Below are 17,948 nucleotides of genomic sequence, written 5' to 3'. Positions count from 1 at the left end.
CTTTTTTAATTGCACTGAACAGCCCCCACCAGCTCCCTCAGCCCTTCCTTGTGCTTCAGACCCTTCCCCAGCTCCATCCCCTCCCTGGACATGCTCCAGCCCCTTCAGGTCCTTTCTGAGAGGCTGCAGTGTACGAGGAAAAAGGGAGGAACATTTCTCCAGCACTTCTTTGAAGATCCAACTTTGAAAAATAAAGCTTTGAGTTCCCTCTAACAAAAACTCCAGGAAAGGTTTTATTTCAGGAAATGAGGCGCCCTGCAGGAGAGACATTATAGAAGCTGTAGCAGGTTCATCAGGTGAGCCAGCAGCAAATTTTGGTAAACTATTGATACACCAGACAAGCAAGGATCAAATTTCTGATAAACATTTGATACACCAGGAGAGCAAGGATCAAGTTTTTGATACATTTCTTATACGGCATGTGAGCAAGCAGCAATTTATTGATGCAACAGGCGAGGCAGCCAAGGAGCGCTAGGAGGTGGCCGTGGCATTGCCACTCCCAAACCCCTCTATTGGGAAGTGCCCAAGTGGCCCCAGGCACTGGCCAATCTCTGCTGTCCTGTGCTGTCCTGGCTGCTCCAGCCCCCCTGTGCTGGCCCTGCTGCCCTGGCATTGCTCCCTCACTGGGCAGCTCTCAGAGGGGCTTCCCCTGGATGGACACCTTGTTACAGTGACCATGGTGACCACAGTGGCTGTGGTGGCCACGGTGACCTTGGTCACCTTGGAAACCACACTGGCCACGGTGGCCTCAGTAGTTACAGTGACCACAGTAGCCACAGTGGGCACAGTGACATCATGGGTCACTGTGGGCACAATGGCCATGCTGACCATGGTGGTTCCAATGTCCAGAGTGGCCAGATTGGTCATAGAAGCCAAAGTGGCCACAGTGGCCATAGTGGTAATAATGGCCACAGTGGTCACACGGGACAAAGGGACCATAGTGGTCATAATGGCCTCGGTAACCTTGGTGGCCTAAGTTCCCTGGAGGTCCTTGTGGCCTTCATGCTCATGTTGGCCACAGTGGCCCCCAGGACCACAGTGACTTTGGTGGCCTTGTGGCTTAGAGGGTTCCAATGGCCACTGCCATGGCCATGGTGGCCAGGAGAAGCCCCCCAAGGTGGGGAGAGTTCCTGGGGAGGCTCCCACCTGTGGGGACAAAGAGAGTGGTCAGGGGGATCATGGGATGGGAGGGTCAGTTGGGTCAGGAGGGCCATGGGGAAAGGGACAGGAGTAAGGGGGGACCCTGAGGTTGTGAGATCAGAGGGGGCCATAATGAGCCCTTTCCTCTGCGCCCAACCATTGGCTGACCTTGTTGTCCCAACTCAAATAGGTGTTCCCAGCACTGGATGTCCCTGTTCCCCTCACCTGGCACTGGGTGTCCCCATCTCCTGTGCCCAAACAATGCTGTCTCTGACCTTGTCCCCAGCTCTGGGTGTCCTGTCTCCCAGCCACAGTGGGTGTCCCTGTCCCCTCTGGGCCATGGGTGTCCCCATCACCATGTGTCCTTGTCCCCAACCCTCACTGAGTGTCCCCATCCCCCCAGGTTGTTCCCATGATGTCACCTCGCAGCCATTCGCAGTTGTAGTTGCTGGAGTTCCCGGTGGAGCGAAGCACAATCTGCACCTTCTTCCCTTCCCTGGTGACTTTGGTGACCTCAAAGGTCTCAAAGGGTGGGATCAGCACCTCCTTCTCGCTTTGATTGAAGGAGAACTTCTGGATGTCTGCTCCATGGCAAGTGTGCACCTCAAACATTGTGACATTCCCATAACCCTGGGCCACCGTTTTGTCCAGCGACGATGAAGCAAATTGACCAAAGCGGACTTTATCGCCAGGTGTCACATTGAACTGGACCGTCCCCACCCCACGGAACACATCTGGACACTCATGAGGGCGTCTCAGTCTCTGGAGGGCCTGGGTCAGCAGGAAATGCAGCGTTTTGAAGTGGAAGTTGTCCCGGTATTCCTGGCGGGAGCGCCCAGCCTTGCGCATGGCTGGGTTGAGCTGCTTGTGCACGTCCCCCATCGTGTAGGCCATGAGGGCGATGGCCTGGGCTGGGGACAGAGGGGATGAAGAGGAGCCTCGCTTCTGCCACTCGGCCCTGGCCTTCACCCAGGCCTGGGAAAACTCCTTGTTCTCCTGGAACTCGGAAACATTGAGGGCCGGCAAGGCCTCAGTCATGGCAGGGCCACAGTTGAGGTACTGGTCATCAAAGGAGTTCTGGGCCATGTCCAGGGGCACCACCTTGATGGCCGCAGTGGCCACGGTCATTGCCAGCAGTGCCAGGGTGTGAGCCAGGGGGGCCATGGCAAGAGAGGCCACAGGGACCAGTGTGAGACACTGGGGGACACAGAGGGGACACAGAGGACAGAGTGTGTGACACAGGGAAGACATTGGGGGATACCAGGGGATGCTGGGAGGACACTGCTGGGCACCAGGAGACACTGATGGGACAGAGGGGGATGCTGAGGGACATGGTGGGACATGGGGAGGCTTCCTTGGGGAGGGGCTGGAGAGGGAGAGTGGGGTCAGCCTAGGGAGGGGGTCACCCTAGCCAGGAGATCCCAGGATGTTTCCTGAGACCCTGATCCTGCGGTCACTCCTGGGGGCCCTGGTGTCCTCCAGTCCCCCCAGGGACCCCAATCCCACTCCCACATTTCTGGGTCATTCCCCTGGGGTCCCCTCAGCCCCCTCAAGACCCCAATCCAAATCTGGGGTCACTCTCTGAACGCCCAGTATCCCTCTAAGCCCATCCCCAGACCCCATTCCCATTCCCAGTCTGGTGTCCCCTTTTGGAGTTATTGGAAATGATACACCCCAGGACCCCATCCCAAATCCCAGGATCACCCTCTGCCCCCTGCAGTGTCCACCAGCCCTCCCATGGCCACAGTCACACTCCCAGAGCCTCCCTGCTGCCCCCCAGAGCCCTGTGAACCCCAGTCCCATGTCCCCCAGCATTCTCCAGCTTCCTGAAGGACTCCAACCCCACATTGCATTCTCCCCCAGGGTCCCCCCAGTGTCCCCAAGGACTCCAACCCCACATCACATTCTCCCCCAGGGTCCCTCCAGTGTCCCCAAGGACTCCAACCCCACATCACATTCTCCCCCAGGGTCCCCCCAGTGTCCCCAAGGACTCCAACCCCACATCACATTCTCCCCCAGGGTCCCTCCAGTGTCCCCCAGCACCCCAGTACCGATGTCACGTTTTCCTCTCCCCCCCTCCCTGTGTGCCCTGGCGTGCCCCAAGCCCCTGATACCAAAATCAGCTGGAGTGAACTCCCTGATGGAACTGGAGGTATCAAAAAGCTGGAATTCTTGATCAGCTCAGACTCACTGCAGATCTGTCCTGGCCCTGCAGCTCAGTGGGACTTTGCTGCTTCTATCCACTGTACTTATAAATATTTATTAAAATAGGCTTCTTAGCTAATACAAAACCTGCACATTTCCTGTAAATAAGTGTCATGGCTCCGCCTCTTCTTTTATTTTTCTGGAGAATTCCTAAGAAGTCATCTGGAGGTCATTTTCACTTATTGTCACAGTATTCCAGATGTCATCACCCAAACTTCCGCTTTTGGCAGGCGCCCTTCCTTCTGTGTCACCGAACTTGTGAAAAACCCCTCTGTAGTTCCCCATTTTTTCTTTCTCCACTGCTTTGAGCCATGTTTATTGTGCTCTGTAAATACTTTTAAAGCCCTTCATCATTTTTGCCAGTCAGACTTTAGGCTCTACCCAGCACCTTCAGTATATGGGGAAAAGCCACACTGTGAAAAGCCAAGGGTCCTCAAAGCAGTTTTGAAACTTGATTCAAATACAGGGACAGAGTTTCCACAGCCATATCCCTGTGGGGTTTCTCTCTCGAGGATTCAGAGAGCAAAGCCTCCTTTTATCCCAAACTCCCGTCCGCATGTTGCCTTCATCCTTTCCACATTGGCTGACGTAGCAGGAAGGTGCAGCTGTCCAAAACCACCTACCCCATATCCCCCTTGAAGCTGTCATTTTCTCCCAAAGTTCAGAAGATCAGGCTGTCAGGGTTATGGAATTGACTTTGTGAAGACCCATTTCTCTTATTATGTGAATGGTCAGGACTACCAACCTTTCTGGTCAAACCACCACGGTTCTGTGACAAACTTCATGTCTGCTCATGCAGAGAGGTCAAGAGCCATTTTGAAGACACTGACAACAATTTCTCCTAAAGATTCCCAACCCTCTGAGTCCTTTTTCAAAGACATCACCACCCATCTGTCCTATAAAATCCTTCCCTGTGATGGTGGTGATGCCCTGGCACAGGCTGCCCAGAGAAGCTCTGGCTGCCCCATCCCTGGCTGTGTCCAAGGCCAGGCTGGGCAGTTCCTGGAGCAGCCTGGCCCAGGGGAAGATGTCCCTGCCCATGGCAGGGCTGGCACCGGATGAACTTTAAGGTCTTTCCATCCCAAACTATTGGAGAGCCCCCGAGGCCGGCATGGGGCGGGGCGGGCGCTCGGCAGTGCCAGCAGCTCATGCTGCCGCCTGCTGTTGGCACCCGGAACTGCAGCTGACGGCAGTGCATGCACAGTGTCGCTGATTTCCTACACTCGCTGCTGCCCTCCTGTGGACAATTCCTGAACCAAAACTGCCAGAATCCCCAAATGCCAGAATGGGTCAGGCTGGAATGGCCCAGAGTGGGCACCTGGCCCAACCTCCCAGCTCAGGCAGCATCATCCCTGAGCACAGGATTGGGTCCAGAGCAGGACAGCACAGGACACGGTGGCAGAGCTGGACTCGGCACTCCTGATGTGCCTCACTGGGCATGACAGAGGGGCAGAAACACTCCCTGACCTCCTCACCCCATTCTTCCTGATGCCCCCTGGATCCCTCCTGGTCCCAGGACACATGGCCAGCTCCGCTGGCCACCCACCAGCATCCCCAGATCCTTCTCCAGAGCTGCCCCAGCAGGTCCCCACCAACCAGAATTGGCACTGGGGACAATCCCTCCCCAGGGACACGACCTGCCCTTCCCTCTTGAACCTCCCAGTTTCCAGCTTTTAACATCCCCCTGAAGTAGAGGACATGGCAGGATGCTCTGCCTGGAATGGGGCCAAGGAACAATGTCACATTTCTGGCCATCAGGGCTGCATTGAGAGGGGTCTGCTGTTGATTTTGGTGCTGAATTGGGCCAAAACCAGCCCAAATCACCAACCCCGAACTGGCAAGTGAGGGTGGATCACCAGTGGTGGACCAGGCCATCCATCATCTGACCCGGGCAATGTCCAGTACCCTTTCACACAGAGATACCCCTCCCCTATTCCTGCTTGGAATGAAATGTGAGTGAGGTTCCTCCTTTAGGATGTGGATACTGCCCAGGGTTCTTCCTCAAGGTTGCAAAAAAGAAACATTGCCACAAGTGTTGGTGTGGAGTGTGACATCGAGGCCTGCTTAGGAATTGTCACTTTTTCCTGGCTTTGTCAGATTTATTTAATGGAATAGTTTTGATTGAATTTTTTTAATACAATTGCATTGCAAAATAGCATTGCTAGCCACAGTGGCTGTGGTAGCCTTGTGACTGAGGGAGTCTAGGTGATCATGGTGGCCACAGTGACCTTGGTTATTGTGACCATGATGGCCAGAGTGGCTGTGGGGCCTTGGTAGCCTTGGTGGCCTCGTTTCTTTGCAGGTCCTGGTGGTCTTGGTGATCAGGGTGCCCACAGAGGCCACAGTGACCTTGCAGGCCATGGTGGTCTTGTGGCTCAGAGGATCCCAGTGGCCACTGCGAGGGCTGTGGTGGCCAGGAGGAGTCCTCTGAGGTTGAAGGTGGCCCTGGGGACACTCCCACCTGGGGGACAAAGAGAGGGACATCAGGGGGACCGTGTGGGGAGTGAGTGGGTTAGTAACATGCATATTGGAGGGTTAGGGGTGACAGGAGAGATGGAGGCCATGAGTTGACAGGTGACAGGGTGTTGGGGGGGGGTACAGGAGGGCACAGGGCCCAGGGATTTCAGGGGGGTCATGGTGGGCTTAGAGGCGACAGAGGTCAGGGTGAGTCAGGGGGTGCCATGGCAGGTGACAGAGGGTGACAGGGGTTCAGGAGGAGACATGAGGGAGCCCAGCCCACCCACATCCAGCACACGGGGCCCATGCCCACAGCACTGCCTTTGGTGGGGAGGGACAGGATCGGAATGGGGACGTCCCTGTCTCTGTCCCTGTTGTCCCCTGGCAGGGCTGTCCCTGTCGTCAAACTCTCAGTCAGTGTCCTCACCCCCTGTGCCCTGTCCTGAGCGTCCCCTGTCCACAGTTGGTGTCCCCAGAACTGGGTGTTTCTATCCCCTCACCCCCACTGCGTGTCCCCAGCACTGGGTATCCCTGTCATTGTTCCCAGCCATGGGTGTCCTTGTCCCACCTACACAGTGGGTGCCCATGTCCTGTCCCACATGCCCAGTGAGTGCCATTTTCCCTGTGCCTTCTCATGGGTGTCCCCAAGGCCACAGTGGGTGTCTCCATCCCCCAGGGTTGTGGTGTCACCTTGCAGCCACTCGCAGTTGTAGTTGCTGGAGGTCCCGTTGGAGCGGAGCTGAATCTTCCTCCCCTTTCCTATATTGCTGACGTTGACGACCTTAAAGGTCTCAAAGGGTGGGATCAGAACCTCACCAGGATAGTGGGAGAATAGCTGGATCTCTGTGCCATGGCACGTGTACACATGGAAAACTGTGTCATTCCCAGAGTACCAGTGAATTCTTTCCATCCGTGATGCTGACATGAATTGACCGAACCGGACAAAGTCACTGGGCTCTGCCTTGAATTGGACACCTTCCACGTGGCAGTACATGATGTGACACTGCGGTCCCCGGGTGTCCCTCAGCATCAACAGGGCTTGGGTCAGCAGGAAAAACAGTGTTTTGAAGTGGAAGTTGTCCTGGTATTCCTGGCTAGAGCGCCCGGCCACACGCACAGCATCATTGAACACGCTGCGGAGGCCATCCATTGTGAAGGCCATGATGGCAGTGGCCTGGTCTGGGGTCAGAGGGGACTCAGGGGGCCCCCGACTCTGCCACTCAGCTGCAGCCTTTACCCAAACCTGGGCAAACTTCTCATTCTGTTCGAACTCGGAGCGGTTGAGGGCTGGCAATGCCGCGGTCATGGCAGGGCCACAGCCCCAGTACTGGTCATCAAAGGAGTCCGGGGCCATGTCCAGGGGGATCACATCGACAGCCGTGGTGGCCATGGCCATTGCCAGCAGTGCCAGGGTCTGCGCCAGGGGGGGCATAGAGTGGAGAGGCCACAGCGACCAAGTGTGGGCACTGGGGGACACAGAGGGGACACAGAGGAGACACAGGGAGGGTTCATCAGTGAGGGACTGGGGAGGGAAGTGGGGTCAGCCCAGGGGGAAAGGAGGCACTCCTGGCCAGCAGACCCCTGGGCATGTCTGGGGTCCCTAAACCCAAATCCTCGGGTTATTTATGCGTCTCCGATGTCTCCATGCCCCCGGGATTCCAATTGCAATCCCACAGTACCATGTCTTCCTGCCCCTAGAAGCCCAATCCTACTGCCATGACTCCATGATCCCCAGCAGGATCCCAACCCAAATCCTGGGGTCATTCCCTGAGCCCCTCAGTCTCCCCCTTGGCTCATGCCCATACCCGACTCCCACTCCTCTTCCCCAATTTCTTCGGTGTCACCCCAACACCTCAACCCAAATCCAGGCATCACCCTCTCCCCCACAGTGTCTTTTAGCCCCCCCCTCATGACCCCAATCCCACTCCCACCATCCCATGTCCCCCTGCATTTTCCCCCAGAGCCCCCCATTACCCCAATCCCAGACCTGTGACACCCCCGTCTCCCCCCATGTCTGCTATCCCAATTGCTCAGTCCCATGTCCCCACCAAGTGTCCTCAGGTGTCCCCCCAGCCGCGATACCAAAATCAGCCGGAGTGAACTCCCTGATGGATCTGCAGATATCAGAAAGCCAGAATTCTTTATCAGCTCAGACTCACAGCGGATCTCTCCTGGTCCTGCAGGTCACGGGGGAGTTTGCCACAGGGTCTTCATCCACCACAATTGCAAATGTTCGTTATAATGTGTCCCTCATCTAGCACAGAAACAGCACTTTTCCTAGCAATAATTTGCATGGCTCCACCTCTTTCTTGAAATCCTTTTATGGTCCTGGAGAGTTCTAATAATGAGTTTTCTCAGTGTGCCCCAATATGCCAGAAGACCTCAGCTTGAACTTTCACTTTTGGCAGACATTGCTGCTCCTTCTGTTTTAAAGAATTTGCCAAAAAACGCCTCACAGGAGTGCCCTTTATCTCTTTCTCCACAGGTTCCAGACACCTTTGCCCAGCTCTGCTCACACTTCTACATCCATTCATTGTTTTTTGCTCATTCTTCTTCAAGCTCTATGCAGCACCTTCAGGACAACTCAAACTTTCTATTCTCTCTCCTATTGCTCATCCCCCAGGACCCAAATCTCACCATCCCATGTTCCCCCACTTTGCCCCAGTCCCACTCCCCACTGCTCACTGAGTTACTGTCACACCTCAGATACCAACTGGGGTTCATTATCAGATGACATCCCTGTAGGCACCTTGAGCCTGGGGATGATCTCTTGAAGGAGTACCTGGGTTATTTCCCTGGCCTTGTTGGTGTGGCAGGAGAAGTTCTGGGCCCCAAAAAAGGGATCCACCAAAACCACGAGATACCTGAGCCCATGTTGCCATGGTAGCTCAGAAAAGCCATTTGCCATTTATCCCCAGGAGTGTTTTGTCTTTCAGTGATGCCTGGAGGTGATGGTTTTGAATTCAAAGGGTTCTTTTGAAAACACATCTGACATTGCTCTCTAACAGACCTGACTGTTTTGTCCTAATGACACTGAGGATCTGAGGCCACAGACCAGTCCCCATTGCATCAACTCCCCAGAGCTTTGCTGGTGCTTTTCTCCTTTACAAATTGCAGCATCAGTTGGGGAGGGCCGGACCCGGCTGTTGGGAGTTAGCTCTCACCTACCCACCCATCCACCCTCTTTACTGTGGGCTTTTAGATAAGCAGCCAATTTTTAATCTGCCCAACTCTATCCAGGCCTCCCATCTGGCAGTGAAATTTCTTTCTCAGGATGCTTTGTTGCAGAACCTCTCATGCAGCTTTAATGCAAGTTTATTTCCCACAGGGATTTTTCAATCCCCAAGCTGGTGTGCCCTGGATTGTAGTACAGCCACATTTTGGGCAGCTGGGAAGAATCAAGGAGGGATGATAATTCTTGTTTACATTTAATTGGAGATCCTTGTGCTGTTAATTGGCTTCTTTCTTTGCGTATGGCTCCATGGACATGAGCAATGCTCAAAGCAGATGGCAAGTGAGTTCCTATGTTTGCCCTTTTTCTCACTGCCAATTCCAGAGCTCTTTGTAATACATTGAGTTCCACTCCTTGTTCCACATCTCCTTGCAGTTACAGCGCACAGAGTATATATCATAAAGTTTTGTCTCAAATCGGATTTCCTGGCCTCTTGGATGAGGAGAACAGTTACTGCTATGGCCCAAAGACATCTAAGCCAATCCTGGCTGATGTCAAGTTTTTTGGAAAAACACCCTACAGGTCACCCAGAATGATCTTTGATTTGGACTCCTGAGAAAGGACATGGGTTCTGTAACTCAGAGATGGCCCTGATGTCCACATCTCCCATGGGATTTCTTCTCCTTTCAGCTTTTTATGTATCAATGACTGCAGCAGGCCTTGGGTATCCTAGCAACTATCCAGGTGCCCAAAGAAGTGAGCGTGATACAGTCCAGGGCACATCAGCTTGGGGATTGAAAAATCCCTGTGGGAAATAAACTTGCATTAAAGCTGCATGAGAGGTTCTGCAACAAAGCATCCTGAGAAAGAAATTTCACTGCCAGATGGGAGGCCTGGATAGAGTTGGGCAGATTAAAAATTGGCTGCTTATCTAAAAGCCCACAGTAAAGAGGGTGGATGGGTGGGTAGGTGAGAGCTAACTCCCAACAGCCGGGTCCGGCCCTCCCCAACTGATGCTGCAATTTGTAAAGGAGAAAAGCACCAGCAAAGCTCTGGGGAGTTGATGCAATGGGGACTGGTCTGTGGCCTCAGATCCTCAGTGTCATTAGGACAAAACAGTCAGGTCTGTTAGAGAGCAATGTCAGATGTGTTTTCAAAAGAACCCTTTGAATTCAAAACCATCATCTCCAGGCATCACTGAAAGACAAAACACTCCTGGGGATAAATGGCAAATGGCTTTTCTGAGCTGCCATGCCAACATAGGCTCAGGTATCTCCTGGTGTTAGTGGATTCCTTTTTTTGGGGTTCCAGAACTACTTCTGTTATACCAACAAGGCCAGGGAAGTCACTCAGACACTTCCCCAGGAGATCATCCCCAGGCTCAAGGTGCCTACAGGGATGTCTGTTGAGGGATTTTTGTGGGAAAATGGACGCTGTCCCCAAGCCAGCCTTTATGGGCTCTGAGTAGAATTTCACATTGTCCCCCATAGCTTGAAAATAGGAACAGCCTCCTCAGGAGACAAACATGTCCAGGATGTGGGGCGCGCTAAGAAGACGGAGCAAAAAACCACAGCAGAGTGCATGAAGGCAAAATAGCAACCCACAGAGAGATGCATGAAGAAAGAAGACTAACCCATCAGCTGAAGGCTTGAAACACATGCACAGATAGGCTGAACCAATAATTCATTAGCTTGAGGGGCGAACAGTAGAACAAAGCATAAATACAGTTTGTTCTTGTAATAAATTTGACTTCACTTGATCATATTGATCATGGCATGATGTCCCATTGCTGATCCTTCGCAGATGTCATCTGATAGGGGAATAGGGGACCCCAAGTGGTATCTGAGGTGTGACTGCAATTCAGTGAGCAGTGGGGAGTGGGACTGGGGGGAACTGGGGGGATATAGGATGGTGGGATTGGGGACCTGGAGGGTAAGCTATAAGAGAGAGAATAGAAAGTTTGAGATCCCTGTCATAGTTTGACGCTGGGACAATACCAGTGTCCCAATGAAAAGATATTCTCCCTAGTGTCTACTCTGAGATGTGACCAGAAATAGTGCAAAGCAGGCTCCAGCTTAGGAATAAAGGAAAAAAAAATCTTTATTAACTTACAATATGTAAAAGAAACACAGAACTCAGAATGAAAACCTTCCAAAAATATTCCTCCACCTCCCCACAGTTTCCAACACATCACAGTAAGACAAAGCCTTGGGCTCTCAATTCAGTTAGCACCCCTCAGGTAATCAACTCTCAGTCTCTCACCACCCTTCAGATAATAAATTCTCAGTTCATCATGAAGAGAGGATGCCCTCTTGTGCCATAGGCTTCCCCTGGAAACACAGTTGAAACCTCTTGTGTTTCCACGTCACTTGTGGCACCGCCTGGAGATCATTTGCCCTCGTGACATCTTCCTTCCATGCCCAGTGCTCTCACCACTGCACATGGACCAGAGCTGCTTCTAGGGTTCTCTTTTTAAGGATCCTTTGCCCAGTTCCAAAAAAGCAACAGTCTCCCATTTTTGGGACACCATTCCCCCTCCAGATTCAACCCCTGGGGCCGAGGGGTGTTGAGAACAGAGATCATCTTCTTCCCTGAAGACAGAGGGCACCACCACCACCATCCTCACAGGTCATCTCTGTTCACACACTCCTTCACATAACATCACTGCACTCTCTTGGCTCCAAGCCATTGCCTCCCCCTAGATGCCATCTCTGTGTCACAGGAAAAAATGGTTCTGTCCATGGCTATACAAGAGAAGTCCAGCCAAAGGCCACTCCATCACCTCCTCTCACCCAAGATTCTTCTCAACTTCTCTCGTGGCCCATTTTCTCTGATCTCATCTCTATCTCCCTTCTCATCCAACTTCAGGAGGATCAGCATTTGTAAGGTTTCCATCATCCAAGAAAAGGGTTAAAAATCTCAGGCTCTGCCTGTCTGGAACTCCCATGCTGCCCTGCTGGGCACCTTCTCACTGCACCCCACCCTTCTCCTTCTCGGCCGGCTGTGCTATCAAATTTCATGGTGGCACAGGCACAGGCACCAGCTTGTTCTCTCTCTCTCCTCCAGGGATGGTGAGGATGGGGGGGTTGGGGACCGATGACTCTTGATGCTCCTCCACCCTTCCATCAGCAAGGCCCTGGCTCACCTCACCCGACCGCATGGCTTCCCCTCCCCCGCCCAGCCCACAGCAGCTGGGCAAGGGAGGTCTGAACCTTTCACTGATGGGAACCAAGAGAAAGTTTTCCTGGAAGATCACTGCTTTTAACCCCCTGTGTTATCAGAGGCATATCCATGTCCTCAGTGGCCACACCAGGTGCCAATATTCAAACCTGAGCACGTATTGGTTTAACCACAGCATCACACAAAAGTCATTTCATCTCAAACCAGGACACTGAGGTACCAGGAAGGTGCAGCTGTCCCAAACCCCCTAACCCACATACCTATTGAAGCTATCATTGTCTCCCAAAGTTCAGAAGTTCAGGCTGTCTGGGTTATGGAATTGACTGTGTGGGCACCCTTTTCTCCTATTAGCTGAAAGTTCAGGACTTCAAACTTTCTGGTAAAACCACCACGGTTCTGTGGCAAACTTCATGTCTTCTCATGCAGAGATATCAAGAGCCATTTTGAAGACACTGACAACAATTTCTCCTAAAGACCCCCAAACATTTGAGTCATTTTTCAAAAACATCACCACCCATCTGTCCTATAAAATCCTTCCCTGTGATGGTGGTGATGCCCTGGCACAGGCTGCCCAGAGAAGCTCTGGCTGCCCCATCCCTGGCTGCGTCCAAGGCCAGGCTGGGCCAGGCCTGGAGCAGCCTGGCCCAGGGGAAGATGTCCCTGCCCATGGCAGGGCTGGCACCAGACGGGCTTTAAGGTGACTCCATCCCAAACCATTGCAGAGCCCCCGGGGCCGGCATGGGGCCGGGATGGGGCACTTGGCAGCACCAGCAGCTCATGCTGCCGCCTGCTGTTGGCACCCGGAACTGCAGCTGACGGCAGCGCATGCACAGTGCTGCTGATTTCCTGCGCTTGCTGCTGCCCTCAGGTGGACAATTCCCAAACCGCAACTGCCAGAATCCCCAAATCCCAGAATGGGTCAGGCTGGAAGGACCCAGAGTGGGCACCAACCTCCCAGCTCAGGCAGCATTATCCCTGAGACCACGATTGGATCCAGAGCAGCCCAGACCTGGACACGGCACTGGACAGAGCTGGACACAGCACTCCTGATGTGCCTCACTGGGCGGGACAGAGGGGCATGATCAATGTCTGACTTCCTCACCCCATTCTTCCTGATGCCCCCTGGATCCCTCCTGGCCCCAGGACACATGGCCCCCTACATTGGTCACCCACCAGCATCCCCAGATTCTTCCCCAGCAGGTCCTCACCAGCCAGGATGGGCACTGGGGACAATCCCTCCCCAGGGACATGACCTGCCCTTCCCTCTTGAACCTCCCAATTTCCAGCTTTTAAGGTGCACCTGAAGTACAGGATGAGCTGGATGCTCTGCCTGGAATGGGGCCAAAGGATAATGTCACATTTCTGGCCATCAGGGCTGCATTGAGTGGGGTCTGCTGTTGATTTTGGTGCTGAATTGGGCCAAAACCAGCCCAAATCACCAACCCTGAACTGGCAAGTGAGGGTGGATCACCAGAGCTGGGCCTGGCCATCCATCAGCTGACCATGGGAATGTCCATTCCCCTCTCTGACAGAGATTCCCCTCCCCTATTCCTGCTTGGAATGAAATGTGTATGACGTTCCTCCTTTAGGATGTGGATGCTCACCAAGGTTCTTCCTCAAGGCTGCGAAAAAGAGACATTCCCACAAGTTTTGATTTGGAGAGTGACATCGAGGCCTGCTTAGGAATTGTCACTTTTTCCTGGCTTTGTCAGATTTATTTAATGGAATAGTTTTGATTGAATTTTTTTAATACAATTGCATTGCAAAATGGTATTGGTAGCTACAGTGGCTGTGGTAGCCTTGTGGCTGAAGGATTCTACGTGATCATAGTGGCCACAGTGACCTTGGTGGTTATGGTGACCATGGTGGCCTGAGTGGCTGTGGTGGCCACAGTAGCCTTGGTGGCCTCGTTTCTTTGAGGGTCCTGGTGGTCTTGGTGATCGGGGAGGCCACAGTGGCCACAGTGACCTTGGAGGCCATGGTGGTCTCGAGGCTCAGAGGACCCCAGTGGCCATTGCCAGAGCTGTGGTGGCCAGGAGGAGTCCTCCAAGGTGAAAGGTGGCCCTGGGGATGCTCCCACCTGGGGGACAAAGAGGGGCATCAGGGGGACCATCAACGTGAATTCACCAGACCGGACAGTGTCGCCACACTGTGCCTTGTACCAGGCGTCACACACATTTAGGAACATGTTCCAACACTGCCCTTTCTGATCATCCCTCAGCGTGACCAGGGCATCGGTCAGCAGGAAATGCAGTGTTTTGAAGTGGAAGTTGTCCCGATATTCCTGGTGGGAGCGCCCGGCCACACACAGGGCATCATTGAATGTTCTGAGGTCAGTCATTCTGAGGTCAGTCATTGTGAAGGCCATGATGGCAGTGGCCTGGTCTGTGGACACAGGAGACACAGGGGGCCCCCAACTCTGCACCTTGGCTGCAGCCTTTACCCAAAACTCAGCAAACTCCTTGTTCTGCTGGAACTCAGAGTTGTAGAGGCCTGGCAATGCCGCCTTCATGGCAGGGCCACAGCCCTGATACTGGTCATCAAAGGAGTCCAGGGCCATGTCCAGGGGAATCCCTTTGACAACAGTGGTGGCCATGGCCATTGCCAGCAGTGCCAGGGTCTGAGCCAGGGGTGTCATGGAGGGGAGAGGCCACAGGGACCAGGGTGGGACACTGGGGGACACAGAGGGGACATGGGGGAGACAGGGGGAAGGTTCCTCAGTGAGGGACTGGGCAGGGGTGTGGGGTCAGCCCAGGGGGAAGGGAGGCACTCCTGGCCAGCAGACCCCTAGACATGTCCGGGGTCCCTGATCCTGAATCCTGGGGTTACTTATGCCTTTCCAATGTCCCCCAGCCCCAGGGACCCCAATTCCAATCCCACAGCACCATGGACCCCCAGAAGCCCAATCCTACTCCCATGACTAAAAGTCTCTCACCCACCAAAGGACCCCAACTCAAATCCTGGGGTCACTCCCTGAGCCCCGCAGTGTCCTCCTAGGCCCATCCCCAGCCCCCAATCTCACTCCCCTTCCCCAATTTTTGGTGTCACCCCAAGACCTCAGCACAAATCCAGGCATAGCCCTCTGCCCCCACAGTGTTTCCCAGCCCCCCTATCACTCCAGTCCTACTCCCACCATCCCATGTCCCCCTTCATTTTCCTCCAGAGCCACCCATTACCCCAATTCCAGACCTGTGACTCCCCCAGTTTCCCCCCAGCACCGCAATCCCAATCCCTCAGTCCCGTGGCCACCCCCAAGAGTGACCAGGGGTCCCCCCAGCCCCGATACCAAAATCAGCCAGAGAGAACTCCCTGATGGAACTGCAGGTATCAGAAAGCCAGAAATCTTTATCAGCTCAGACTCACAGCAGATCTCTCCTGGTCCTGCACGTCACGGGGGACTTTGCCATGGGGTATTATCGACCACAATTATGAATATTCATTACACTTTGCCTCACCTGGTACAGAAACTTCACCTTTCCTAGAAATAATTTGCATGGTTCTGCCTCTTTCTGGAAATCCTTTTATGGTCCTGGAGAGTTCTAAAAATGAATTTTCTCAATGTGTTCTCTCAATAGGGTCCTGGGAGGTGAGAAATGAGACAGAAAACAGAAAGTTTCAGATCCCTCGATGGTGCTGGATAGGGCTTAAAGAAGAACTAGTGAAAAACAATAAAAAGATGTAAAAGTGTGGACACAACAGACCAAAGGTTGCTGCAACCTATGGAGTAACAAATGAAGCAAAAGTGAGGGCTTTTTGGCAAGTTCTGTAACACTGGAGGAGCAGTGCTCACCCAAAATGAAAGTTCAGCGTGAGGTCATCTGGCATATTGGGGCACTCAGTGAAAACCACATCCTGACACCAAATTTTTATGACCCTCCAGGATAATAGAATTTTTTTCTTAAATGTGGCAGAACCATGCAGATTATTTATGGAGAAAATGCTAGTTTTGTATTAGCTAAGAACCTCATTGTAATGAATATTTATAATTCCAATGGATAAAGACCCTGTGGCAAAGTCCCTCCCTGACTTGCAGGACCAGGAGAGATCTGCTGTGAGTCTGAGCGGAGAAAGAATTCCCGTATTTTGATACCTCCAGTTCCATCAGGGAGTTCACTCCAGCTGATTTCGTATCAGGAATGGTGAACACTGGAGACACTCAAGGGGGGGAACACAGGCCTGGGATTGCAGAGTGGGGCATGGAGGGCTCCACAGCGACATTGTGGGGGCAGGAGGTGACCCCTAGATTTGGGTTGGGGTCCTGGAGTGACATGAAATGGGTAATGCGACTGGGAGTAGGACTTGGATCTGGGAGAGAGACCGGAGGGGCACTGGAGCCAGTGAGGAAGTGGCTTTAGGAATTTGGGTGAAATCCCAGAGGGGCCTGGGGTCACAAGAGGCTTGTAGAAGATTTGGAGCAGGATTGAGGTCCCAGGGAGCACTGGGGGGACATTAGAAGAGTAAACACAGGACTGGGATTGCAATTGCACTGCTGAAGGGACACTGGGGGAATCACAGGACTGAGATTGGAGTCATGGGGGAGCTGGGAAACACTGTCGGGGCAGGGGGTGATGCTGGATTTGTGCTGAGGTCCTGAGGTGACAGCAAAGAAATTGGGGACTGGAAGTGTGATTGCCCTCTGGGGACGGGCTGAGGGGAAGAATGGGGGGATGCTCAGGAAGTCACCCCAAGATTTGGGTTGGGATCCTGCTCAGGGACTTGTAGTGATGGGAGTAGGATTGTGCTTCTGGGGGCCATGGTACTGTGGGATTGGGGTCTCTGGGGCTGGGAGATGCTGCAGAGGGATAAGTAAACCCAGGATATGGGATCAGGGACCCTGGACATGCCCAGGGGTCTGCTGGCCAGGAGTACCTCACTTCCCCCTGGGCTGACCCCACTCCCCTCCCCAGTCCCTCACTGAGGAACCCTCCCTTTGTCTCCTCTGTGTCTCCTCTGTGTTCCCCAGTGTCCCACACTGTTCCCTGTGGCCTCTCCACTCTATGCCCCCCCTGGCGCAGACCCTGGCACTGCTGGCAATGGCCATGGCCACTGTGATCAAGGAGGTGGTGCCCCTGGATGTGGCCAGGGACTCTTTTCAGCCCAGTATCAGGGCTGTCACCCTGCCATCACCGCAACATTGCCGGCCCTCGACTGCTCTGAGTTCTACCAGAATTGTGTCTTTGCCCAGATCTGGGCGAAGGCTGTGGCCAAGTGGCAGATATGAGGATCCCCTGTGACCCCTCTGTCCCCAGGCCAGGCCACGGCCATCAGGGCACAGACAGTGGATGGCCTGTCCAACATCTTCAATGAGGCCGTGCGTGTGGCCGGACGTTCCCGCCAGGAATACCGGGACAACTTCCACTTCAAAACACTGCATTGCCTGCTGATCTATCCCCTGGCCACGCTGTGGGACCCTCTGAAAGGGCAGCGTCTGGACGTGTTCAGTGGGTGTGTGGGGTCTGGTTCGACAGACAGCGTGGCAACACCATCCAATTTGGTGAATTCACATCAACATGGCTGTGCAAACCAAATTGTCAGTGCTTTGGGAAGGAGACAGTGTTCGAGGTGCACACGTGCCACCGTGTGGACATCACTTCTTCTCTGAAAATCCAGGAGTCGGGGGGTGCTGACCAACCCTTCAAGACCTTTGAGGTCACCAAAGTCACCCAGTACAGGGAGAGGACGTATATCCATCTCCACTCCACCGCGAACTTCAGCAAATACAACTGTGAGTGGTTGTGAGGTGATTGCACAGGGGACAGCCTGGGGCCACGGAGATACACCCAGCGTAGCCATG

The 17,948-nt window shown here is 53.7% G+C and overlaps 2 protein-coding genes across 2 annotated transcripts; both read right to left on the bottom strand.

Moving 5' to 3' along the window:
* Positions 1-1,060: 1,060 nt before the first annotated feature.
* On the bottom strand, positions 1,061-2,304 carry LOC128949049 (NAD(P)(+)--arginine ADP-ribosyltransferase 2-like). Its single transcript, XM_054293855.1, has 2 exons — positions 1,563-2,304; positions 1,061-1,146 (listed from the first exon to the last, which is right to left on the bottom strand). Exons 1-2 carry the CDS (start codon positions 2,302-2,304, stop codon positions 1,061-1,063), a joined length of 828 nt encoding a protein of 275 aa, XP_054149830.1.
* A 3,416-nt stretch (positions 2,305-5,720) lies between these two features.
* On the bottom strand, positions 5,721-7,234 carry LOC128949048 (erythroblast NAD(P)(+)--arginine ADP-ribosyltransferase-like). Its single transcript, XM_054293853.1, has 2 exons — positions 6,493-7,234; positions 5,721-5,806 (listed from the first exon to the last, which is right to left on the bottom strand). Exons 1-2 carry the CDS (start codon positions 7,232-7,234, stop codon positions 5,721-5,723), a joined length of 828 nt encoding a protein of 275 aa, XP_054149828.1.
* Positions 7,235-17,948: the final 10,714 nt, after the last annotated feature.

Source organism: Melozone crissalis, unplaced genomic scaffold (assembly GCF_028551555.1).
Source record: "Melozone crissalis strain CALT ecotype California unplaced genomic scaffold, PUWL_Pcris_2 ptg000195l_1, whole genome shotgun sequence".
Lineage (NCBI taxonomy): Eukaryota > Metazoa > Chordata > Aves > Passeriformes > Passerellidae > Melozone > Melozone crissalis.
This window is presented reverse-complemented; position numbering and strand designations above follow the sequence as displayed.

Excerpts from the sequence above, each read along its gene's own strand:
- LOC128949049 (XM_054293855.1), bottom strand. The coding sequence starts at position 2,304 with ATGGCCCCCCTGGCTCACACCCTGGCACTGCTGGCAATGACCGTGGCC. Across the intron at positions 1,147-1,562 it reads CAACTGCGAATGGCTGCGAG|GTGGGAGCCTCCCCAGGAAC; the intron begins GTGACATCATGG and ends TTGTCCCCACAG.
- LOC128949048 (XM_054293853.1), bottom strand. The coding sequence starts at position 7,234 with ATGCCCCCCCTGGCGCAGACCCTGGCACTGCTGGCAATGGCCATGGCC. Across the intron at positions 5,807-6,492 it reads CAACTGCGAGTGGCTGCAAG|GTGGGAGTGTCCCCAGGGCC; the intron begins GTGACACCACAA and ends TTTGTCCCCCAG.